Source organism: Pelodiscus sinensis, chromosome 4, assembly GCF_052426305.1.
Source record: "Pelodiscus sinensis isolate ZL-2025 chromosome 4, ASM5242630v1, whole genome shotgun sequence".
In the NCBI taxonomy this organism is placed as follows: Eukaryota; Metazoa; Chordata; order Testudines; family Trionychidae; genus Pelodiscus; species Pelodiscus sinensis.
Genome location: NC_143055.1, coordinates 115,962,901 through 115,977,993, shown reverse-complemented (window position 1 = coordinate 115,977,993; position 15,093 = coordinate 115,962,901). Strand labels below are relative to the sequence as shown.

At 47.1% G+C, this 15,093-nt stretch overlaps 1 protein-coding gene and 1 long non-coding RNA gene across 2 annotated transcripts; both read left to right on the top strand.

Annotated features, from left to right (window-relative positions):
* Window positions 1–2,127: 2,127 nt before the first annotated feature.
* LOC149524572 (uncharacterized) lies at window positions 2,128–6,084 on the top strand. The gene is made up of 2 exons (XM_089778070.1): window positions 2,128–5,430; window positions 5,915–6,084. The coding sequence occupies exons 1-2, from the start codon at window positions 2,943–2,945 to the stop codon at window positions 5,944–5,946; spliced, it is 2,520 nt and encodes an 839-aa protein (XP_089634196.1). The 5' UTR covers window positions 2,128–2,942; the 3' UTR covers window positions 5,947–6,084.
* Window positions 6,085–6,115: 31 nt separating this feature from the next.
* On the top strand, window positions 6,116–14,934 carry LOC149524571 (uncharacterized). The gene is made up of 3 exons (XR_016349490.1): window positions 6,116–7,304; window positions 12,503–12,591; window positions 13,567–14,934. It is a non-coding gene; the product is annotated as an uncharacterized LOC149524571 (long non-coding RNA).
* Window positions 14,935–15,093: the final 159 nt, after the last annotated feature.

Here is a 15,093-nt window from a genome sequence, read left to right as displayed (position 1 = left end):
CAGCCCAGTGCTCCCCATCGGAGGCTTGTACCCCATTCCTCCCTCACCTCCTTCCACTTACCCTTCCCTAGCCCCCCTTCCTGATGTACAAAATAAAGAAAATGTGTGTTCAAAAATAGAATCTCTCTTTATTGAACAAAACTCAGAGAGACTGTGTAAAGGAGGTGGGAGAGGGGAAGAGAGAGGGTAGGAGAAGGGAGGGCAACTACAATGATCAGAGGTTTGGAACAGGTCCCATATGAAGAGAGGCTAAAGAGACTGGGACTTTTCAGTTTAGAAAAGAGGAGACTGAGGGGGGATAGGATAGAGGTCACTAAAAGCATGAGTGGGCTGGAGAGGGTGCATCCAGAAAAGTTCTTTATTAGTTTCCATACTAGAAGGACTAGAGGACACCAAAGGAAAGGAATGGGTAGCAGGCTTCAAACTAACAACAGAAAGTTGTACTTCACAAAGCAAAGAGTCAACCTGTGGAACTCCTTGCTCCAGGAGGTTGTGAAGGCTAGAACTAGAACAGAGTTTAAAGAGAAGTGAGATAAAGTCATGGAGGTTGGGTCCATGGAGTGCTATTAGCCAGGGGGTAGGAGTGGTGTCCCTGCCCAAAGTTTGTGGAAGGCTGGAGAGGGATGGCACGAGACAAATGGCTTGGTCACTGTCATCGGTCCATCCCTTCCAGTTTCCCTAGGGTTGGCCACTGCCGGCAGACAGGCTACTGGGCTAGATGGACCTTTGGTCTGACCCAGTACGGCCATTGTAAGCTCAGGGCTCAGGGTTGGGGGTCTCAGTGGACTACCTTGATTTTCATGCACACCTGCTCCTGTGTGGCCAGGCTGGCAGCTCTCCTGCTCTAGACGGCCACTTTCCTGTGCCTAGTGCGGAGGTCATGGACAAGGTCCACGATGTCCGCACTAGCCCAGGCGGGTGCCCGCCTCTTGTGGTCCCGGGCAAGCTCCCGGGAGCTGCCAGTCTAGCCCGGGAAGAGGGGGAGGGCTGGGGGGCATCGGGTGGCTGGCTCGAGCCGTGCCAGGTGCAGGGTCTGCTGGCTGGGTGCTGGCAGGCTTGCACCTGACACGGGCACCATAGCCAGCCCGTGCCCCTTTAAGGGGTCCGAGGCTGGGAGGGGGGCATAGAGTTTCCCTGGTGTTGGCCAGAGTGTCCACCAGGGAAAGCTGGGGCGGGCTAGCCTCCCACTAGTTCGAATTAAGGGGCTACACACCCCTTAATTCGAACTTGTAAGTTCAAACTAGGCTTAGTCCTCGTATAATGAGGTTTACCTAGTTCGAACTAAGCGCTCCGCTAGTTCGAAGTAAGTTCGAACTAGTGGAGCACTAGTGTAGCGCCTATCAAAGTTAATTCGAACTAACGTCCGTTAGTTCGAATTAACTTTGTAGTGTAGACATACCCTGATTTGGGGTAAGTGATTGCTCTCTTGGGACTCGGAACAACTTGAATATTCTGTATTCTTTGGTGTATTGTAACCATGGCTAAGTCCAGATTGCCAGGGTGGCAGGATAGACTGGAATGATGCCCAAGGGACAGTCTGTGACTCCATAGCAAGGCAGTTAACATCACTTTACTTCACACCTGTTACTGGATTGGTGAAATCTAAATTATACAACACACAACCAGCCTGGGTTGTTGGCTCCACTCCATGATAGTCATTCCTGAGCCTGACACTCATTATCAGGAACTTCTCCATCTTCTTGAGAGCTTGATATTCAGGAGTGTGGAGCACCTTCCATTTCTAGTGAATTCAGTCAGTGTTACGGGTGCTCAAAAATCAGGCCACTGGTGTTCTGCACTCAGTCAAAAGGATTTCCCTTTCCCTACCAGCCAGATAGGAGAATTCAAATCTATCTAATGATTCAGCCTTGGTAACTTTGACGAGTAACTGACACAGGTATGTAAACTGACTTCACAGCATGTCTGCCACTTGTGGCAAATTGCAGAGTCCAGGGATGCAGCAATTAAAAATCATATACAAACAGATAAGCAGAAATCATTGGAGCTACAGGGGGGTAGGTAATGGCACAATTTCAATATAATGCACAATGCATTGTAACTTGTGTAAAGAATGTAACCGATTTATTTTTCCAATGAGATATTATTTATTTTGTATGCCTAGTGTGACAGGGCGCCTGCCCTGCACTGGGCCTTTAAGCCCAAGGCTCAGGCCCGAGCCTGAGGGAAGCTGGAAGACCAGCTGAGATGGTTAGGCTAATGAGCCCAGCTGCCAGCTATAAAAGGAGAGGCCTGGTTGCTGGAGGGGAGGCAGGGCTGACTGCAGAGGCAGCAAGAGCTCCTGAGAGGGATACAGCTACAGGAAAGGAACTGGAGAGGGAAGCTCTCCCTCAGCAGTTGCTGGGGACTCCAGGAGAGGCCTGGAGGAAAGCGGAGGCGAGTGGGTGTCACCTGGAGACTACCCGCCGAGGGGACGTCGGCCTGGAGATCGCAGCCAGCTGGGCAAGGCCAGGTAGGAAGTGGCCCAGGGCAGGAGCGGGAGGCGTCCCTCTTGGCCCGAGAGACTTGGTGGGTTTGGCTAGCTAGCCCCCACCGAGGGAGTGACCCTATACCTGGTTGCTCGCAGGGCCCTGGGCCGGGACCCGGTGGAGTAGGGTGGGCCCGGATCCCCCTACTGGGGGGTGCCCAGCTACGACGAGAATCTGTTGTAGACTCGGCCTGTTTAAAGGGCCAGTATAAACTGCTGTAAAGCCGATGATGAGCAACCCATACAGACTGTAACTCGCCCTGAGATGGGCTATGTGAAGACAGTCAGGGGGCACTGAGGCTACTGGGGGCGTGCTCCCCATGACAGATGGTGGAGAATGTGGGCATCACCCCAACCCCAAGGTAAAAGAGGGGTCTTCATGAACCAATAGTGGTCCGTCGGCCACGGGACTAGAACGGGAGTTGAAAAGAAAAAAAAAAAAAAAAATTTTTTTTTTATGAGAATGAATAAGTATTGGAGGGCCTGGGAGGCCCTACAGGCTGGGCCATGGAAAAAGGGGAGCCGGCCCCGGAAAAGGGGTGACCCTGGACCCCATAATAAACCAGGCCCCAAGAGTTGGGGGCAAGGGCCGAGCCTGAAAATGTGTTGGGCCTGTGGGCGCAAGGGACACGTGAGGAGGGAGTGCCCCTATGGGGTGGGAGCCAGGAGGCCCCACCCAACTAATAGGAACAAAGGGAGAGCAGCCCCGGTGAAGGTAACCGGGGAGGCACGGATATGCTGGGCCTGTGGGGAGCCCGGCCACCTACGGAGGGCATGTCCGAGTAAGACCGGGGAAGCCCCAGCCTGCTCAAGGGGAAGGATGAAGAGCCAAAGCCCCGGGAGGAGGCCGGGGGACCACCAGCCCTTGACGTTAAGGGGAACCGAAGGGCGAACAGAAGGTGGTTTGGACCCAGGTGGAATCAAGGAGCAAGGGAGCTCAGGCAGGAAGCCCTCACAGAGGGCGTACGGGCCGGTACCCATAGGACCCCGGCAGGCCGGCGACGCCCCTACCGAGGGTGTGTATGGCCAGGTGATGGCTGCAGACCTCCGAGCGAGACCACAGGATAGGACAAAGATTACCCTACAGGTAAAGCTGGAGGGGAAGACAGTGACCGCCCTGGTGGACTCTGGGTGCAGCCAGACAATGGTACGGACAGAGCTAGTCCCAGAGTGGGAGGCAGCAGGGGGAAACATCTCCATGCAATGCATACATGGAGATGTCCGGACCTACCCCACGGGGTGGGTCCGCCTGTCAGATGGGGTGGACGAAGCGATCTGCCGGGTAGCGTTAGCCCCGAAACTGGTATACCCGGTACTACTGGGCCGGGACTGGCCGGGGTTCAGACGCATCCTGCATGAATGGGATGCGCAGGAGCAACCGCCACCAGCTGGGGTGGCGAACTCGACAAGGGGCAGGTCCCAAGGGCCAAGGGAGGAGCCCGGACCGGAGAAAACCCTCGCTTCAGAGGAGGTAGGAGGGGAAGAGGACTTCCAAAGAGACCAGCGAGAAGACCCCTCCTTAACCCATGCCTGGGAACAAGCGACTGGAGAGAACGGAGACCCCGACGGGACAGTGCCCCGACCAACCCCGCGATTCGAGGTAAGAGCCGACCGATTATACCGGGTCGCGCGGACGGCTGACGGGCAGATGGAGGTTACCCAGCTGTTGGTCCCGGCAAGATTCCGAAGGCGGGTATTAGACCTTGCGCATGCTAATCCCTGGGCAGGCCATTTGGGGCGTGAAAAAACCCTACAGCGCATAACACAAAGGTTCTTTTGGCCGGGGATTTATAAGGAAGTCCGAGACTTTTGTGAGTCCTGCCCAGACTGCCAGAAGACGGGACAGGGAGGGGTACCAAAAGCCCCTTTAGTTCCCCTCCCCGTGGTAGAGGTACCATTCGACCGGGTGGCTTTAGACCTAGTAGGACCTCTGGAGAGGTCCCGAAGAGGACATCAATATATAATGGTTATAATTGACTATGCCACCCGATACCCGGAGGCGGTCCCCCTTAAGAATACGACAGCGTCAACGCTGGCACAGGAATTGGTACAAGTATTCTCCCGGGTGGGAATCCCGAGGGAAATATTAACAGACCAAGGGACCAATGTGACCTCTAAGCTGATGGCAGAACTTTGCCGCCTATTAAACATTAAGGCATTGCGTACCTCAGTTTACCATCCCCAGACAGATGGACTTGTCGAACGCTTTAACAGGACACTAAAGGGGATGTTGCGGCGGTTTGTGGAGCTAGACCCAAAGGACTGGGACCGGTTATTACCGGCCTTATTATTCGCAGTCCGGGAGGTGCCCCAGGCCTCAACGGGATTTTCCCCATTTGAATTGCTGTATGGCCGACAACCCCGGGGGATATTGGACTTGGTGCGGGAGGCCTGGGAAGAACAGGATTCAAGGGTGAAGGGTACGGTACCGTATATTTTGGACTTACAAAAACGACTCCGAACCGTAGGTGAACTGGCTAAAGAGAATCTTCTCCAAGCCCAAAATAGGCAGGCCCAATATTATAATCGAGGGGCCAAATCCAGAACATTTCAACCAGGCGACAGGGTACTCCTGCTGTTACCAACACCAGACTCGAAATTACTGGCCAAATGGCAAGGACCCTTCGAGGTCATACGGCAGGTGGGGCCAGTTGATTACGAGATCAGATTATCGGGAAAACGGAAAGACAAGCAGATCTATCATGTCAATTTACTAAAGAAGTGGAATGCACGGGAGGGTATGCTTATCACCTTACAGCAACCAGAGCCGGAGCTTGGACCCTGGGGAGGCGACTTGGAGGCAGAAGGGGCAACGCATATCGGGGCAGAGTTGACGGAGGCACAACGCCGAGAGATGAACGCCCTTCTGCGGGAATACAAACAGGTCTTAACTACACAACCGGGCAAGACCCCCTTGATGAGCCACCATATCGCGACAACCCCAGGTAAAAAGATCCAGGACCACATACGGCCCCTCCCCAGGAAAATGTGGGAGCCCGTTCGGGAAGAGCTGCAACGGATGTTGCAAATGGGGGTGGTCAGGGAGTCGAGAAGCGAGTGGCGCAGTCCCATCGTATTGGTGCCTAAGCCTGACGGCACGATGCGCTTCTGCATAGACTTCCGGAAAGTCAACGCAATTTCACGATTTGACGCTTATCCCATGCCCAGAGTAAATGAACTGTTGGAACGGTTGGGTAAAGCACATTACATCTCTACGCTCGACCTCACTAAGGGGTATTGGCAGATTCCCTTGACGCCAGCCTCGGAGGATAAGACCGCATTTGCCACACCATTTGGCCTGTTCCAGTTCACCACAATGCCATTTGGATTGAACGGGGCAGCAGCGACGTTCCAGAGGTTAATGGACAAGGTATTATACAAACATCAGGAATATGCTGCTGCATATATTGATGACATTGTCATTTATAGTGAAACCTGGCGGGAACATCTGCAACATCTAAAGGCGGTCCTTGGGGCCCTGGTCGACGCCAAACTCACGGCTAACCCCGGTAAGTGTCACTTTGGACAAAGGGAAGTATCCTATTTAGGTTATGTGGTGGGGCAGGGAAAGATAAAACCGCAGGTGGACAAGGTGGAGGCCCTACGAAGCTACAAAGCCCCCATCACAAAAAGGCAAGTCCGCCAATTCCTGGGATTAGCCAGTTACTATCGGCGGTTCATCCCGGAGTTTGCCACGATTGCGGCGCCCTTGACAGACTTGACCCAAAATGCACGACCCCAAAGGGTCCAGTGGACCGCGCAATGTGAGACAGCGTTCCAAACGTTAAAGCGCCGATTGATGCAGACACCGGTTCTCCATCAACCGGACTTTACTAAACCATTTATAGTACAGACAGACGCGTCAGACCGAGGACTAGGAGCCGTCCTCTCGCAGGAGCAGGAAGGGGAGGAACACCCCATCCTGTATTTGAGCAGGAAATTACTACCACGGGAGCTACAATATGCCACGATTGAGAAAGAGGCCCTGGCAGCTAAGTGGGCAATAGAGGCACTCCGCTATTATCTGCTAGGGGGGACCTTCACCTTGATAACAGACCACGCACCATTACGATGGATCCAGACGATGAAGGAAACCAATCCGCGGGTCATGAGATGGTACTTGGCCTTGCAGCCTTATAAATTTGAGGTCTGTCATAGGCCAGGGAAAACCCATAACAATGCAGATTTTTTTTCTAGGTCCCTAGCCAATAGCGAGGCAGCGGAAGGGGATGGAGTCCTGGGAGAAGGGGTGAGAGAGGGGGCAGTGGAGTCCCATACCAGCATTGGCGGGGTGACCCTCTGGGGAGCACGCCTGCTGACCCGCCGACATTGCGGCCCATGCTCAGAGGCTGCGAGGGCGAGCCCGAGGGCAGCTAAGGCCTCCAGGGGATACCAGGCCCCGAGGGAAGGGATAAGAGAGGCCCGGCTGGGACTGGCGGAAGAAGGGAAGCACGAGCCAAAGGGGAAGGTGTGTGACAGGGCGCCTGCCCTGCACTGGGCCTTTAAGCCCAAGGCTCAGGCCCGAGCCTGAGGGAAGCTGGAAGACCAGCTGAGATGGTTAGGCTAATGAGCCCAGCTGCCAGCTATAAAAGGAGAGGCCTGGTTGCTGGAGGGGAGGCAGGGCTGACTGCAGAGGCAGCAAGAGCTCCTGAGAGGGATACAGCTACAGGAAAGGAACTGGAGAGGGAAGCTCTCCCTCAGCAGTTGCTGGGGACTCCAGGAGAGGCCTGGAGGAAAGCGGAGGCGAGTGGGTGTCACCTGGAGACTACCCGCCGAGGGGACGTCGGCCTGGAGATCGCAGCCAGCTGGGCAAGGCCAGGTAGGAAGTGGCCCAGGGCAGGAGCGGGAGGCGTCCCTCTTGGCCCGAGAGACTTGGTGGGTTTGGCTAGCTAGCCCCCACCGAGGGAGTGACCCTATACCTGGTTGCTCGCAGGGCCCTGGGCCGGGACCCGGTGGAGTAGGGTGGGCCCGGATCCCCCTACTGGGGGGTGCCCAGCTACGACGAGAATCTGTTGTAGACTCGGCCTGTTTAAAGGGCCAGTATAAACTGCTGTAAAGCCGATGATGAGCAACCCATACAGACTGTAACTCGCCCTGAGATGGGCTATGTGAAGACAGTCAGGGGGCACTGAGGCTACTGGGGGCGTGCGCCCCATGACACCTAGGAAAAACAATCTCCAAAAACAATGATTGTAAAAGCTGATTCAGTCCATCTAGCAAGAAAGCATTCTAATCTAATCTAACATGGTATTATCATGCACAGTTGCCATTTGAGAGACAATAGAGATTTGGTATTTGTCTCCTAATAAAATAATTACCTTTTTAAATACTGGGGGAGGAGACTGCAGAACAGTCTTCCATAGTCAACTTGACTAATTAATCTTTTGCTGTAATAATTATTGCTGATGGTTGTACAAAGTATAGAAACCAAAGAGCAACACTTTTCTAGAATGATATGTGGAATAATATGCATGTAATTGATACAATAATATGATATTTATTTTTATCTACATTGTCTCTGAGAAATGCCAAAACAATTTGATGAGTTAGAGATGTCCCCAAATGCCGAGATGATGGAATTGCAGAACAGAGTTGTGACATCAGTGGGTGAAAATCCAAATGGTATTTGTCACAACTGCTTAGTTAACTTTCCCAGTAGCAAACGATCATGTAGTATTTCATACTGAGCTCTGATGTAAGTCCTATATTGCAACCACAAGATTTCTGTTCAGTATGTGGGCTTTGTCATTACTAAAGACTGAACAAAAGTAACAGACCAGCAAAGGATACAAAAAATGCCATATGTTGACCACCTGACGAGGACAGCGATACTGACACTGAAATGCTGAGGGAGATTAGAACTCTATAATAATGGGGGATTTTAATTATCCCCATATTGACTGGATACATGTCACCTCAGGAAGAGAAGCAGAGATAAAATGTCTCAATGGCTTAAATGACTGCTTCTTGGAGCAGCTGGTACAGGAACCCACAAGGGGAGAGGCAATTCTCCATTTATTCTTGAGTGGAGCACAGGATCAGATGCAGGAGATAACCATTATAGGACCGCTTGGGAATAGTGACCATAATATAATAATATTCAACATTCCTGTGGTGGGAAGAACACCTCAGCAGTCCAGCATCCTGGCATTTAATTTCAAAAAGGGGAATTACACAAATATGAGGAGGTTAGTTAAACAGAAATTAAAAGGCACAGTGACTAGAACCAAATCCCTGCAAGCCGCATGGAAACTTTTTAAAGACACCATAATAGAGGCCCAACTTAAACGTATACCCCAAATTAAAAAACATAGCAAGAGACCTAAAAAAGAGTCGCTGTGGCTTAACCACTATGTAAAAGAAGCAGTGAGGGACAAAAAGGCATCTTTTAAGAAGTGGAAGTCCAATCCTAGTGAGATAAATAGAAAGGAACATAAACACTATCAAATCAAGTGTAAAAATGTAATAAGTAAAAAAAAGATTTTGAGGAACAGCTAGCCAAAAACTCAAAAAGAAATAACAAAATGTTTTTTAAGTACATTAGAAGCAGGAAGCCTGCTAAAAAACCTGTGGGTCACCTAGATGATCGAGATATAAAAGGAGCAATCAAGGATGATAAAGCCATTGCGGAGAAACTAAATGGTTTCTTTGCTTCAGTCTTCACGGCTGGGGAAGTTAGCGAGATTCCCAAATCTGCATTGTTCTTTGTGGGTGATGAATCTGAGGAACTGTCCCGGATTGATGTGTCATTAGAGGAGGTTTTGGAACAAATAGAAAAACTTAATGTTAACAAATCTCCGGGACCGGATGGCATTCATCCAAGGGTTCTAAAAGAACTAAATTGCTGAACTATTATCTGTAGTTTGTAATCTATCCTTTAAATCAGCTTCCGTACCCGATGACCGAAAGGTAGCTAACGTGACACCAAAATTTAAAAAGGGCTCTAGAGGTGATCCTGGCAATTATAGACTGGTAAGTCTAACTTCAGTACCGGGCAAATTAGTCGAAACCAGAGTAAAGAATAAAATTGTGAAGCATGTAGAAGAACATAATTTGTTGGACAAAAGTCAACATGGTTTCTGTAAAGTGAAATCATGTCTTACTAATCTATTAGAGTTCTTTGAAGGGGTTAACAAACATGCAGACAAGGGGGATCCAATAGATATAGTATACTTAGATTTTCAGAAAGCCTTGACAAGGTCCCTCACCAAAGGCTCTTGTGTAAATTATATTGCCATGGGATAAGAGGGAAGGTCCTTTCATGGATTGAGAAGTGATTAAAAGACAGGAAACAAAGGGTAGGAATAAATGGTAACTTTTCAGATTGGAGAGGGGTAACTTGTGGTGTCTCTCAAGGGTCAGTCCTGGGACCAATCCTGTTCAACCTATTCATAAATGATCTGGGGAAAGGGGTAAGCAGTGCAGTGGTAAAGTTTGCAGATGATACCAAACTGTTTAGCATAGTCAAGACAGAAGCAGACTGTGAGGGACTCCAAAAGGATCTCACCAAACTAAGTGAATGGGCAACAAAATGGCAAATGAAATTTAATGTGGATAAGTGTAAAGTAATGCACATCGGGAAAAATAACCACAACTATACGTACAGTATGATGGGGGCTAATTTGGCTATGACAAATCAGGAAAGAGATCTTGGAGTAGTCGTGGATAGTTCCCTGAAAACGTCCACACAATGTGCAGCGGCGGTCAAAAAGGCAAATAGGATGCTAGGAATTATTAGGAAAGGGATAGAAAATAAGACACAGAATATCTTACTGCCTCTGTATAAAACTATAGTACGCCCACATCTTGAATACTATGTACAGATGTGGTCTCCCCACCTCAAAAAAGATATGTTGGCCTTGGAAAGGGTTCAGAAAAGGGCAACTAAAATGATTAGGGTTTTGGAACGGGTCCCATATGAAGAGAGGTTAAAACGACTGGGACTTTTCAGTTTAGAAGAGGAGACTGAGGGGGGATATGATAGATGTCTATAAAATCATGAGTGGTGTGGAGAGGGCAGATAAAGAAAAGTTATTTATTAGTTCCCATAATAGAAGAACTAGAGGACACCAAATGAAGTTAATGGGTAGCAGGTTTAAAACTAATAAAAGAAAGTTCTTCTTCATACAGTGCATAGTCAACCAGTGGAACTGCTTGCCAGAGGAGGCTGTGAAGGGTAGGACTATAAAAGTATGTCTACACTACCCCGCTAGTTCGAACTAGCGGGGTGATGTAGGCATACCGCAATTGCAAATGAAGCCCGGGATTTGAATTTCCCGGGCTTCATTTGCATAAGCGGGGCGCCGCCATTTTTAAATCCCCGCTCGTTTGAACCTCATGGAATGAGGAGTAACGGTAGTTCGAACTAGGAAGCCTAGTTCGAACTACCTAGTTCGTGCCGCGTGTAGCCGCGCGGCACGGGGTTCGAACGAGCGGGGATTTAAAAATGGCGGCGCCCCGCTTATGCGAATGAAGCCCGGGAAATTCAAATCCCGGGCTTCATTTGCAATTGCGGTATGCCTACATTACCCCGCTAGTTCGAACTAGCGGGGTAGTGTAGACATACCCTAAAAGAGTTTAAAGAGAATCTAGATAATTTCATGGAGGTTAGGTCCATAAAAGGCTATTAGCATGGGGACAGAAATGGTATCCCTGGCCTCTGTTTGTCAGAGGCTGGAGAAGGATGGCAGGAGACAAATGACTTGATTTGTGCTGGCCACTGTCGGTAGACAGGCTACTGGGCTAGATGGACCTTTGGTCTGACCCAGTACGGCCATTCTTATGTTCTTATTTAAGAAAGTACGTGCTCTTTATGGCAATCACATTTTATCCTGTTTTAGCTGGCCAGAGTAAGTCTAAGGTCTGACACTGGGTTCCCAAAGTACGCCACACAGGTATCTGTCAAACACAAGTAGTTTATTTCCTGACAGCTAACAGCTGTGCCCCATAACTGAAAGAACAACATAACAACGAAGTGGCATATTTTACGTCCCTTCCTGAAAGCCTGGGACCCCAGGTAGGCTGTGGACGAAGTGGGAGGTTGTCTCAGATTCCGAGGCGCCGATACCCAAAGCCCATCGGTGAAGTCCAATTTGCTAGGCTCTGAGGCAGCCTTAAATACAGTTTTCCTGCCTTGTCTGGCATTTTGGAAATTTCAAGGGGTTACTCATTAGTGCTGATGTAGCGCTTAGCTCTTAGTTATCAATCTGGTTCTGATCTGGATCTTCTTGTTCTTTGGCCCTGTTTACGTGATCAGTGCGTTAGGGTAAAGAATTGTTTATGTGTACTTGTCCTTTACCCTTATCTCATACTTGTTCTTGCTATACTGGCAACAATGCTTATCTTAAGTGGTGTATGTTCCCAAATACTTCCTTCTGGCTCATCAGATATAGGGAAAAGGGAAAGGGGGGAAGGAATGCAGGCCTCACCACCCCTAAACTAGCATGTACAAAGTTCTTCTGCAATTGACCACTACACCTGTCTCCACTGCACAGTTCAACTTCGAGTGGACTGGAGACAGGGCTCTCGCTCATAAAATCTTGACAAGCACTCTTAGCCCAACATGTGTCAGTTCCATATACGTTTGGCAAAGCTCCATGTGTTTGTTTCCTTTTTAGTTGGAGTTATTTACCATTATTTAAGATTGGGAAGCAAGTTAGAGAGTTTTTTTTCTTTCTTTTTAATGACAATTTGGACAATGCCATGCATGTTTGAGTTAGGGATTATTATTCCATTAGTCACAGGTGAACAGTAATTAATTAAAGCTCATTTATTATTGGCTAAGATTATTTTTCAGATATACATGGGCTAACATAAAATTATAGAAAGCATGGAAATAACAAAGGAAACACAAGAAAGAACTATCTAGAACATATTTTTAAAAATGGATTGCTAAAGACTTCAGTGCAAACTTCCATACACCATCACCCCAATATGTCTAAATGCTTTTCCTGAGGATGCATCTATTAGGCAAAAGGGAAATCTCTTACCCATGTCAATTCCATCCTTGCCTTTCAGACTGTTACATCTAACAAAGCAGCAAACTAATGCCCAGTGTGAGGATTGTTTCTGTGACATCCATTATGAAAGACCTATGGAAGTAAACAGTGAGTTGAACCAATTTAATTAGATAGAAATGTATCAAGGTTCGATAAAAATCACTCCACAAACATACCTGTTTAAATAGAGAATGTTATCCTCTTTCTATTTTTTAATTGGTGGATATAATTCCCTATTAAATGCATTGTAAAAGTTCAAAATGATATTTTATTTTTCTATTAAATTCTATAGACTTTCCCATAAGGCGCGGGCACTTGTCTAGTAGATTGTCTACACAGATAACTAGTTTGTGGCAAGATATGGTGTCAGTCTTCCCGCACACTAACAAATCAAAGTAGACTCTGTTGAAGCATACTAGCAGATTGTTAATGGGTATCAACAGTGTCCACATGAACAGTCAACATGCAGCAGGCTAGGATGGGATAGATTCACATCACAACTTGCTGTGAACTAAAGCTTCACATAGATAAGCCCCAGGAACTCCACTGATTTCCCCAAAATTGTTTCAGACAGGTTGCCATCAGATGGTCACAACATAGTGTCACAACTGACTTCAGCTAGATATTTTACTGGTGACCTGTAGCTGAAGATTACGTATACAGTTTCCAAATTACCAGAGTCCCTCAGTCCCCCTTCAAATTCTCCTTAATACAAACCCACAACTTAGTAAATAGACAAATCTGAATACATGCTAACATTTTACCTACTGGAATAACATTCTTGAGACATTACATCTCATTTTGAAAGTGTCCTTAGGAGAAAGCTAAAAAATACAGAGTCACATTGCACTTTAATGCCATGTAGGCCATGGTCAGAAAACGCTCACCCATAAAGTTAGATGAACCTACATTATTCATAGGATTTTAATATTTTAGAAACATATTCTTTTATCTATATAATATCTTGTTATACAATGATCAGTATTAACAGCTGAGATTCTATGCCATTTGGGGTGAATTTAAGAAGGAAATGTTAAGTTATTTTTCCAATCAATGGTATTTATATGGTTTCATTTGTTTCAGAATTATAGAATGATATGAAACTACCTGGAAAAAGTTGAGACTCAGACACCTGCTACATTCTCTCTTTGATACCCTTATTATTTGCTACCATAAATGCCTATACGACTTTGGATGAATTACTTAATGTCTGTACCTTGGTTTCTTCATTTGTAAAATAGAAACACACAACAATGTGTAGGGAAGTTGAGGCTAACCTAATTTGGAAAAATGCTAGATAATAGATGCTTTATTGTTCTTACCAACACCAATTAAATGATAATATACTTCTGTTCTGAGGGTCTCCGATGGCCATTAATGCTGTTTGATTTCCATGGCAACTCTTGGTTTTGTTTTGTTCATTTGAGGCATCTACTGTCATTGATTATGCTACCATTTATTATGGATATGGACAAAAGTAAGTAGGTTCTCCAAAAATCTTTTTGGTTGTTTTTAGTTTTGCAGAACAGCCTGTAAAAATTTGTATCTAAATGCTAATTGATCATAATCTCTAAAGTCTGAAGCATTGTATAAATGGTGTATATGAGGTAACATTGACTATTCCATTTGCTATATCTTGGTGGAGAGCAAGAGGCTTGATGTTTGTTAATACAGAAAGCCATGGTGGAGGTGCTGATTTTAAACTCCTTTTGATTATTCATATGATCTGATTCAGCTGCTTATTCATAGGCAAGGTGTGGCAACTTCTTGTCTACACCAGCTTTTGGTACTCTGCAACGGAGGACACCAGGGACAAGGCCCCATGTTCATATCACCAGAACTGGTGATGCCCAGCTTGTTCCTGCTCACTTTTGAATAATGTTGACACAAATTTTTGCTATAGGGGCTACTTGAGGTGATCATGAAATGTGGTCAACAATGACACCAAGAGATGTTGGTTTTGTGCCATGACTCAGTTTAACCAGAAAACTTGGGATTTTGTGCAATTCTATTGCTGAAGTGGAAAGTAGACACTCTCAGTTTGTGTGGATTTGGTCTCAGCTGCCACATTTGTAAGCTCTCCTAGAGAAGGATACTGCTTTTATCAATCTGTCAGCAGCTTATGACACAAGTTGGGAGTGTGGTCTGTTACTAAAACTGCAATAGCTTCCCACATGCAAAACCAGCGCCCCCAAAGCACTTCCAATGTAAGAGGATAGACAACAAGTTCATATATACAATCAGCTGACTAGGTTTAAACTTTTTAGTAATGATGAATCCTATGCAACACTGATCAAGGGCCTTGAGGCATGAGTTAAAATGGCTTAGAAATCTCAGCATAAGAAATAACTTTTATTACCTTATTGCTTTGGTATGAAAGACTCTATAGGACAAAATGATTGACTGACTAGGGAATATGAAGAAACAAGTTGTGATGCAGCTTGAGATGATGCTTTGTGAAATAAAATATCAGAAATTATTGGAATGACTTCTGACTCATTTTGTTTTCTTCTGAGGCATTTCTTGTTAAGGTGAATGTTTGAAATAAAAGATTATTTCAAATTAACCATGATGGCGATTTCCTAGGTAATTTTGAGGGGAAGCTATGTG